The 11,232-nt window shown below is 31.7% G+C and overlaps 1 protein-coding gene across 2 annotated transcripts; it reads right to left on the minus strand.

The window, feature by feature from the left end:
- Positions 1 to 9,514: 9,514 nt before the first annotated feature.
- LOC120087854 (putative BOI-related E3 ubiquitin-protein ligase 3) lies at positions 9,515 to 10,736 on the minus strand. Of its 2 annotated transcripts, none has more exons than XM_039044810.2 (2): positions 10,185 to 10,736; positions 9,515 to 10,087 (listed from the first exon to the last, which is right to left on the minus strand). In XM_039044810.2, the coding sequence occupies exons 1-2, from the start codon at positions 10,515 to 10,517 to the stop codon at positions 9,554 to 9,556; spliced, it is 867 nt and encodes a 288-aa protein (XP_038900738.1). In that variant the 5' UTR covers positions 10,518 to 10,736; the 3' UTR covers positions 9,515 to 9,553. The 2 variants fall into 2 exon arrangements, with proteins under 2 accessions (XP_038900738.1, XP_038900737.1); XM_039044809.2 differs by having other exon boundaries at positions 9,515 to 10,090; positions 10,185 to 10,678.
- Between the last annotated feature and the right edge of the window lie 496 nt (positions 10,737 to 11,232).

Here is an 11,232-nt window from a genome sequence, read left to right on the forward strand (position 1 = left end):
CTCCATCTGAAGATTTGCTCTAACCTAAGGGGTACTAGACTCTCCCTCAGATGTAGCTTCATGTATTATTGGTTCTCTATCTGGATCTTGATTCCTTCGAGTTACCGAATCTCCGGTAGGGTTACGATCCCTTTCAACCATCTACCAAGTCAGTCCATCACCTTCTCAAGGCTTAGTTATTATAACATATACATTATTAGGTTCATAACATTATTCACATGCCCCTAGTCTAATGTATGACTCTTTTTCCCAAAACCTTATGCTCTAATACCAATTTTTCACACCCTTCCCTGAATTACCCTCTTAATCCGATAAGAAGTATGAAAACAACAATTGTTAACCCTTTTATGACAATTACCACTAACATACTTCCATGAGCCAACGCCCTTGGTGCCTGATAAATAATATATCTTATAACAAACCATTACCACATAATCAACGCAATTTAAACATACAGATTCTTATACAACAGAACACTTTATTCATATATGTCATAGTTAAGGCTTCTAGTAAGTCTATTTACAACAACCATAGAAATTTTACCTTGGCTTTCCTTAGTACGAACATAAGACTTAAGTTTAACAAAGACGTGATGAGCCCCCAAAGCTTCAAGTTTCTGATGTTCTTGAGAAGTGACTAACTAGCAGAACTGCTAGGCCTCAGGACGTCGATTGCTGATTGGGGAGGAAAATATTAAAAAGTGTGAGCTTGAAATGCCCAACTTTCATAACTCATGATATAAACATGTTTAGAACAAAACATTTACATTCACATTCCAGGGTTCAAAAAAAAAAAATATAGAAAATGAGAAAATCATAGCATGAAAAACCCTGGATTAAAGCTCATCAACATTTCCTATAAAATTCCTCTAATTCTTTGCATGTACATGCGAGAGAACTTTTTTTCTCCATCCTTAGTTGAGATAGAGCCCTTTTCTCAATTTTATCTATATCAATAACATAGATCTTACGTGCATGTAGAACTGAGTAGGATCTTGCTTACTTTACCATATCTTCGGTAGCAAGGATTGTCATATAGTTGGGTACCTTACCATACCTTTGGTACCAATGCTCAAAAGTAAGTTTTACATATCAAACATACATGTTAACATCATAAAACAACATACTTATCATGTTTAAGGGAATCAATGAATAGCTCATTCTAATATTAAACATGGTATAAAACTTAATTGGAACACATGGAAGTTACAAGTAAAAATTGTATTTAAATTATCAACATGCATTCATAATCGACTCTCATTACTTAAAACATGCATTGGAACATCAAGATAAAAGTAACTATGCATTGGAAATTCATAAGTAAAACACTTAGCAAATATTTTGAAAATTAGTCACTCACTGTCTTGAGTTACTCCCTCAAAGGGTTGTAAGCCTCCCTTATACGTGTTTTCCCTGTAAGAATAACAAGAGTCTTTGATTAATGTCTTAGCTCCCTCTCAAGCTTAACTTATTATTCAAGGTAATGCATGCTAAGCTTCAAACCTAGTTCAACGTATTCTTATTCCCTTTCTGCTTGATGCATCTTCAGTACATTGGTACTTAACGCATTACCACATTTAACAAAATTTTTACCTTGTGACTAACTAGATGGGTGGCAACTTGCACACAAGAGGCTCCTAGACGTTACAACGTGTCTTTCTCACCTATGTGATGGGCGCTTGTCCACACTTAGCCTCTGCTGGTTAACTGCTTGCTTATGCGTTGGTTGCAGCTGCCTGTTTAATCTGAAGGAACCCCATGGTCCATAGCGGAAATGAGGATCGTTCCCAATTCCTAATTTTCATAGAAGTACAAATTTTACAAAACAAAAAAAAAATTATGCATTAACATTAAATACGTTTACAGCATGCATGATGAAAAGAATTAGGGTTAGAAAGTTCTTACCCTTGAAGAACCATTCTTCATGTTATCCCTCTTCTTCACGAACTATCATGAACAAGAAACCACAATGGCCACCATTACAAGAATTTTCTCTATATTCTCTGTAGGGGATGAGAATCATAGGAGGTGCGGACTCTGTGTTTCTTTTAGGAAGAGGAATAGAGTTTTAGAGAGAAATATTTCTTTCTTTTTCTTTTCTTTTTTTTTTTTTTTTTTGTGAAATGCGATCCTGTGAGGAAAAAAAATTCAGAGAACAAAACCATCTTCTGTGAAGAAGATGAAGACCCACCAGAAAACAAAAACCACCCACTCATTACATAAAACTGAGAGAGAATTAAGGGGAGAGAAGTTATTTCCCTCCCTTTAAATTCAAAATTAAATTGAAATAAAATTATTTTAATTTAAATGATAATTATATATATATATATATATATATATATATAATAACTAACTTATTATTTGTATATATATGATTATATGTTAAATCAAATATAACACATAACCTAGTGTTTTTATATTGTATCAAATATAATATAACCTATAGTTTTAAATTCTCTCAATCATTTGTAGTATTTAATATAAATCACATTTATACTAAATTTAATTATATGAATCCAATCCATATAATTAATATTTGAATCATATTTAAATATTTAATTCCTCTCAAAATAAACTTTATATTATAATATATCAAATACATTATATTAATTATATCACATATAATTAATTTAAATTAATTATATCATATATAATTAATCCCCTCAATTCATTTGAACAATTCGAATTAATTCGAAATTAATTCTCAATAATCCTAGTTGAGCTACAGAGGGAATCTTATGGACCTGTAGAGAATCTTCAATGGTACTTAGATAATTAATTAAACTCATTTAGTTAAATTATCCAACATCCATTAACTGTCGTTCATTCTACTAAAAACAGACAGTTGCACTCTTTGCACTACAGATATATTTCTGTGTCCACTGGATATAACTAGTCAACAATGCGATGACCCTTTACAAATTACTCGTAAGTACAGTTAGACCAAAATTACCATTTGCCCCTATAGTTACATCTAACTTTTTAAGTATCTCTGATCCCTCTAACGAATAATAAGTCATAGTCCAACTATGACCAAACCACTCGCGGGCCAAAAGAGAGTGTGGTGTCACATTGTTCAAGTCCCGGAATCAGAAAGGAGCAATTTATCTACTTACCCAGGCATTAGGAAATGAGTGAATTTTATCTTGTGTAGTTGTGTTCCCAGCTTCCCAATTAGACGAATCCCCAAAATGATAGATTTATTAAGTCAGCGATCTGGCACTCTCATCCATATAAATCAAAGGACCTCCTTCATAGGCAGGAGTTCATAGCTTACTCAAGGTTCAAATCATGTCATCTATAGTCATCCTGGTGAATTGTAAGTCTCTATTATTAACGGTGTTATATAATAAGACTATTCATATCGTGGTCCAGTCTTATACAAACTTCTTTGTATAGAATATCCCTGCTCATATGTTTCTACATGAATGATCAATATCATATCAGTTGTAGCACTTTACAACAATTGTAACATCTACAAAGCAAGTCGTATTCATAGTGTCACTAGGATAAGGTACCCAGCCTTATCCATCTACTACAGACCATTTAGGTTATCACTTAAACATGATCCACTTGTATGTCTTTGCATACATGTTTAAGCTACAGAAGATAACCTTGGATGTTAGTTTATTGGTTTGTGGGTTCATTCTACTAAATGTCAAACAAAATATCTCTATTTTATTAAATAAATAAAAAAAATTTGTACATTACAATTACAAACTATAAGACCCAAGAGATTTAGGGCATCAACCCCAACATGTTCATCCAACCAAAATTCCAGATTTAACTTTCAGCTTGAATAACTTAAATTCCAGATATAATCTCATGAAATTTCCTTTTAAGAACTTATTCCTAAACGTCGTAATTAGCTTACCTTAAAATCACAACCTCTGATTCTTCTCCATGAGTTTAGAATTACCAATTCATTTCAACTAGTCTACGTATCCTAAGATTCTTGAACACTTGAAGAATTTCCTCAACTTTCGGCCCGATTTTATGGAAATATTCTCCCAACAACCTTGGATTAGCTTTTTCATGGCTCAAGTGTCAATTCGGTAGCAACTCACCTTCCTTAACATGTTTAAAAATGCCTAAACCGAGCTTCTTCAACTTCAACTTCAACTTCCTTTTATACTAAGGTTGCATGCTCATAAAGCTTTCTCAAAGTGACAGCTGACGAACTAACCCGTCTTTATGGCCTTTAAGCATGCCACTTAGCCCATTAATTGGGTGATTAAGTTGAATGCTTAAGTCCTTCATCAACGCCCAGGTTTGCGTCCCATCTTGTCTTTTTTTTCAACCAATGCATACCCTGGCTAACACCGCATTCCTTTTTTCATGCATTACTAACCAACGCATACGGCTTTACCCTTAGACACTCGTGTTTAGGTCGGCTGCTCATAAACGCCTCCTTTAACTTCTGATACGCCTCAGTGTCTACCATGCATTCACCTAGGCAGACTTAACTGCCTGCATACTATCCATCCTAGACCTTCATTGACCTTTAAAGGCCCTTGACACATACCTCCTATTACACTTAGCCAATTTCCTCCATTGGATTCTTGTGCCTACAGACGCTCATGCGTTCCTCACTTCTATGTTTCTGATTCCCTTCTAAACTTTAGCTTTTTTATCTTGCCCGAGAGCACAACTTCTAGCACGTAAGCAATTTCTCGTTCCCTTTGCAACCTGGCACCATGCCTACCTTCATTTACTTTAACCTTCCCAAATTTTGTCTAAGTGTTAGCTGCCTTTTACTAGAGCACCCCCTTTCAAAACTTAGAAATTTTCCCTCATTTTTACCTCACACACATAACCTCCATATAATTTCCACTACTACAAACATTATAACCACATGCTTACAAGAGTTTAAACACATAATTAGGATAATTGAACACATAATTAAGGGGACTTAAACGTAATTAACTAGTAAAATAGGTCTAGGGGTTTACAATTTACCTTCCCCTTAAAAAAATTTCATCCTCGAAGTTTGCCCTGAACTCATCATGTGAACAGGTGTGGATATTTATTTTTCATTTGCTCCTCAGCTTCTCATGTGGCTTCCTCTACTCCATGATTTCTCCATAAGGCTTTAACCAATGAGTTAGTTTTGTTCCTCAACATTTGCTCTTTCTTGTCTAAAGTTTGTACTGGTTCCTCTTTATATGATAAATTTTTCTTCAACTGTACTGGCTGATCTTGGAGAATATGGGTAGGATCTAAAACATATTAGACACATGGAAAACATCATGTATCCTAGATGACTCAATAGGTAAAGCTAATTTGTAATCACTTTTAGATGTATTACATTGCATCTATACAAACTTGGTGATTTAAGAAACCAAATATGTTTTAATTTTAAATCTTTTTTTGGTAAATGTTTTAAAAATAATTTTAATTAATATATATATATATATATATATTTAAAATAAAAAAAAATTATGGGAATTCAACCTCGGGAATAAATTTAGCTAATGAAAAATTCAATGATGTATAATGGAATAGGATTCTAAATAAGGTGAGGTTATGCTTTAAGAATGTAAGTATATTTCTTCATTCTAGAAATACCTTCGTCATCTTTACATATTTAAAAAAAAAAAAAATTAAAAAAAAGTTTCTCTTTTTATCTTTTTAATTTGTAATGCGATAAAAACATTTTATCGCTGTAAAATTTTCATAATTTGATAACAAAATGTTGCTTTTCTATCTTTAATTTTCTTAAGATTTTAAATATGTAACTTCTACATAAATAGAATAAAATGACCCTCAAAAGACTTGTTCAAAAATCACTTTTTTAAAAAAATATATGTTTAATTTATTTTTAAAACATGATATCATACATATAACATGCATGAATCAAACCTAAAACAACAGTCATCTCTATCATTGTTATGGATATTGCAAATCGTTGAATATATATATATATATATATCCATAATAATTTTTAGTTGTGATTATTCTATATTGTATGTTAAAAACATCTAAAATATCTCATGGGTCAACTCAATCCAATACTTCTTTAATTAACCAAATTGAGACATATATATTCCAAATGTTTTCTCGAGAATAGAGAGATAAGAGAATATGGGCATGTTTAGTAGAAAATTTGAAAACATAAATTTGAAAACAAGAGATTAAATGAAAATAAAGTTGTATTTCATGTTTTTATAATGTGTTTGATAACAGAGTTCAGAAATTTGATTCTAATTTAAACACTTCTAAATTAATTGTAATTACTCACTAAATATTAGTTGACAATCAATTATTATTAATTTATTTATGAACTTGTTATATGTAAAAAAAAAAGTAAATTGTATAACTATTGTATTGTAATATTATATAATTTATAAGAAAAATAGAAATTTTAGTCTATATCATTTGGTGTAAGTTAAACTGAGGTCTTATGGTTTATAGTTAGAATGTATCCCTATGATTTGATAAAAGCTTCCTAATAAATAATCCCTATAGTATGGACTATTTAAGAGAATTTAACAAACCATAGAGACAATATATGAAATTATATCAAACAATAGTAACTAAATTCTAAATTTTAAAATGACTAATTTTAGCATACCAAACTCGGAATTTAAGCTAATTTAATTTATATTTCATTTCATAATACATATTTTAGTTTTTAAAAAATAAAATTGAATTTATAACATGACATACTATATTTCTAAACGTTTTTATCTTTATTTAACATAATTCTGGTTTTTGAATTTTAAAATTCAAATTCTGGATATAAGAAAAACATTAAACTGGTTTTATTAGATTTTCAATGTTTGGATCACGGAATTTAAAAACAATTTTCAGAAACATATTCGTTAAATTCAATAAATCGAAAAATATAAAATAGAATTTGAACCTTACAAACTAAACAGACTCTAAATTACTTCCCTTGCTACAATTCCATTGGGATCTCAATCTTATAACTCTACTTAATATGTACGGTTAATAACAAATGATTTAACATTATAATACAAATCACAATCATTGTCATTTTATTAATATTCAAATAACTTCTCGTCAGACATAATTAAAAAATAAAAAATAAAAGTAAAACAAAGAATTTGGTTTTTTTTTTTGTTTTTTTTATTGGGACAAAATCATTGTGGACCCCAGAGGAGAGAGAAAGAGAAAAATGTGATAGAAAGAATTGCTGGTTATAAAACGGACAAATGTTGGTGGTGGCCCACTTAAAAAGACCCTAAGATCCCTATCTCTACCCCTAAAAAACACAACAAACCAAAAATCTTTTTTTTTTCAAGAAGTGACCAAAAATCTCATAAATTCTCCATCATGTCCTTATCATTTCATTTTTTTTTTCTCCTATCCATTTCAATTATAAATAACATGGGATTCCAATTCCTATAGAACACGTATGGAGAGCTTAATTAGTTATTATAGGCCGTATTTGAACGGCAAACTATTCTATTTTAGAATGGATTAAAATAGTTTGTATTTAGGGTAAAATTATTTTTATTTGAATGAAAAATAGTAAATATGGTAACAAATAAGAAAAGAGTGAAAAATTAGTAAATATTATAACAAATTGTATTTATTATACTTAATTGTACACACTACTATTATTATTGGTGTCCTAAGTATTGAGTGAAGTATAATAATCTATCCACCGACTACGAGTGGTTACCCCAAGCAGGTCTATAGTTTTAATTGTAAGACTTTTCATTTATGCCCCTTGACTCTGTAAATTTTACAAAGTTTGGTTCCATCTCACACGGACCCCACTTGAAGTCTTCATTCCCATTTCACTCCCCTTGAAAAGACAAAATCATAAAATAGACCCACCACATCTCCCAATGCGACTCCTCAACCAATCCATTACTTTTTCTTTTCTTTCTTTTTCTTAACTTGGTTTGTTTGTTTGTTTGGGCAAGAATTTTGGACTATCTTAAGATAAGGTATATATATATATATTCCCATTTTGGTGTTTTTGGCACGTATCATAATGTTTTCACATCTAAATTTGTCCAACATTCTCACTTATCTTTTATTGAATTAATAAGAATGCTATTTATTCTCCATCTAATTCAATTTTGATAAATTTTATCTTTAAACTATTCGAAAATTTTAAGAGATAGATTATAGTTGTTGATGTCAAAATCTACAAAAGGAAAGGAATCTAACCTTCACGCAACAACAACTATACATTTTTTTAGCAAGATAAAGAAAGTGACCTATAAAATAGAAATATCTACACACTAATCTTAAGTCAGAGGAAGGATCAGTATGACAAGTTAAGAATTTATAAGTCGGGATTGGAATTTACTTCCATTAAAGCTATAATAGTATATTTATATAAGTAGATGATCTTGGTGTCTTTGTAAGGCTAGATTGGACGTAGGGCATTATATTTAGCCCTAATTTGTGTCGCTTTTTTAACCATGTTGTTTTGTTATCTAGTCCAAAACCACTCTATTAGCAACCCTTTTATTTGTGGGAGGTTTTGGTTTTATATTGGAAATGATGAACAATAAAAGTATTCTTTTTAACCAAAGCAACGTTTCACATGAAAGAGAAACGTTGAATTCAAGGATACCCCTCAAATTGGAGGGATACCAATTTTTTTCCTCTCTTTTTTTCTTTCATATATATATTTTTAAAAAACTAAAGAATTAGATTCCGATAATTAATGAGTAAAGAGTAAGGCATAAAAATTTGTTTAAAAAAAAAAAAAAGAAAGAAAGAAAAGAAAAAGGGAGAATAATAGGATATTATTTTAATTTTGAGTTTAGGATTAAGAAAACTGGAATCCGTGTGGTGTGTGTGAAAAGTAAAGTGTTTTTAATTTAATTTTTAAAGTTTGTAAGGTAAAAAAGGGATATTTGTGTGGGTCCTACCTGACCACTCCTCTCCAACACCGATATTTGCGGGAGTTCAACGTGTCAGCTTTTAAACCTCCACCCTCTTTTTTCCCCTTTTCTTTTTCTTTTTCTTTTTTTTTTTTTTTTCATTACACTAGTGACCTGTCGGGACACTATGTGGGCCCCCCGTATCCTTCTCCTCTAATTTACGCCCATTTTTTCCTAAACTACGCCACATTCCATTTTCACCCGCGCTATACATGAGTTCGAGTTGTAAAAATTTTTTAACCAACCCTAATTTTCAGATTAAACACACTCCTATATCTCACATGTTGATGTGCATACTAATTTATGAGAAAATATTGTTTCCATTCCTGATTTGACACACGAATATATTAATTTTGTTTACCCGTCCCTACATAAATGATTTTGAACAAAGACAAATACAATAGTAACGATTTTTTTCCCATCAAATTGTTCGGCTATAGTTTCTCATGTGAGAAATTCTTTTTAAGATTTTTAAAATTTTAATTTATTATTATTATTTTTGGATTGTTTTCAAATAAAAAAAAAAAGACAAATTTTATCTACAAATATAAGTCACATTTCATGTTAATTAAATTTATATAGGTCCCACGAAGAGTTGCATTTAGAAAGATGGAGAAGAATTTGAAAAAGAGGCAAAAGAAAAAAAGAAATAAAAGAGAAATGTAAAATATGAAGTAATTGCTAAGGCATAATTACACGAACACTAGCATTATTAGTAGAGTTACAAATAGGACAAGTATGTAAAGATGACGCACAAACAGTACACAAACACAAATGTCTGCATGGCAATAACAACACACACGATTCTTCTTTCCAACATTTCTTACACCTTCTCTCTTCTTCTTCATCTCCTTCCTTCCTCTTCTTCCTCACTCCACCGCCACCGCCGCAACCGCCGTCGTCATTACTTCCACAACACGACTCTGCATCCTCCTCCTCCTCCGCCACCGTATTCACCTGTAAAAGCACCTGTTCTAAATTACTTCGTAACGCATTCGCCGTAGCTTCGTTCGTTTCAGCCACATCTCGCCATAATTGATTCTCCATACTTAAACAATTTACTCGTTCTTCTAATTCCCAATTTAATTTCCCTATCTTCTCGATTTCTTCCTCTTTGCTTCTCAATATTCTCATCATACCTATTTCTATTACCTCCAAAATCCTCCTCGCTTCTCTCTTCTGTTTCTCTTCTAATTCCATCTTTACTCTCTCCATCTGCTTAATTAATTTCAAATAAATCTAAATTAAAAAATTCAATCCACATACAGAATAATTTTGAAATTAACAGAGTTTAATCAAGTACCGTACGTACATGTTGCGATATCAATCGATCTACATCGATTTGCTGCTGTTGAATTTGAATCGAGATATCTTCACCGAGAAAATATAAATTACATCCACAATTCTTCTGAGAATGAACATGCGAAGAAGGATATGAAACGAATCGGTTGGAATTATGATGTTCTCTGCCGCGCTTTCTCGGAATCGGAAGATTGTAAGTTATTCCGCTATCGGATTTCATTACAACGCCCGTCGACGCTGGCAACACCGCCGCTGGGAATGAATCCATCGGCGGAAACAGAGCCGCCGTCTCCACCGCCGTAGCATTAGCATTGAAGGCTGTTAATGGCGATCCGTACCCCATAGCATAATAATGAAGAAATCGATCTCTCTGTTTACTTCTTCTTTGAAGTGAAATTTATATTTATACAAAAAAAAAATATATGTAATTCGGAAGACATTTAATCTGAGCGTTGTATTTATAGGAAAAAGCGCAAAAGAAACAGAGATCTGGGCAATCTCGTAATATAGGGAACTTACGAGGGCATTTCCGAGATTTAAGACCCTTCTCCAACGGAATATTGGATTGGTTCTGTATTAATTTCCCGAGGGCTAAATAATAATAACCGAGAAGTTGAGAAATTAAAACGACTGACATTGTGGGTATCTGCCACGTGTCGTATTGAAGCAGACGACGCACGTAAGGATAGTGGAGGGGTTTTCGGGTACGGTGTAACCGACTTGTCACTTTTTTTACCCAAAAATAAATAAAATAAAATAAAAGGTTTTTTCTTCTTTTTTTTTTTTTAATGCTATCATAAAATAAAGGGGAAAATTTATCACCATGAGCTTTGAAGTTTGAACCTTTCTCCATTATTTACGACCAATTATGAATTAAACTCTAATTAATTATGTTGATTCGATTTATTAACCATGTATTTAAGATGATTTCTTAAAGCGATCTCATCCGTCCGTTTATTTGAATTTAATTCCCGTACTTACCATGATTGGAAGAAATAATCAAAATTATCACAACCGTTTCAAATCCTCCAAAAACGAATTTTCTAGCGTAAATTAAA

This window comes from Benincasa hispida, chromosome 10 (assembly GCF_027475165.1).
Source record: "Benincasa hispida cultivar pf3 chromosome 10, pf3_genome.v1.1, whole genome shotgun sequence".
Taxonomy (NCBI): Eukaryota; Viridiplantae; Streptophyta; class Magnoliopsida; order Cucurbitales; family Cucurbitaceae; genus Benincasa; species Benincasa hispida.

What these genes read in the sequence shown, in the direction of transcription:
- LOC120087854 (XM_039044809.2), bottom strand. Translation starts at nt 10,517, where the DNA reads ATGGGGTACGGATCGCCATTAACAGCCTTCAATGCTAATGCTACGGCG. An exon ending in ATCGATTGATATCGCAACAT is followed by an intron (nt 10,091 to 10,184) that starts GTACGTACGGTA and finishes AAATTAATTAAG; the next exon opens with CAGATGGAGAGAGTAAAGAT.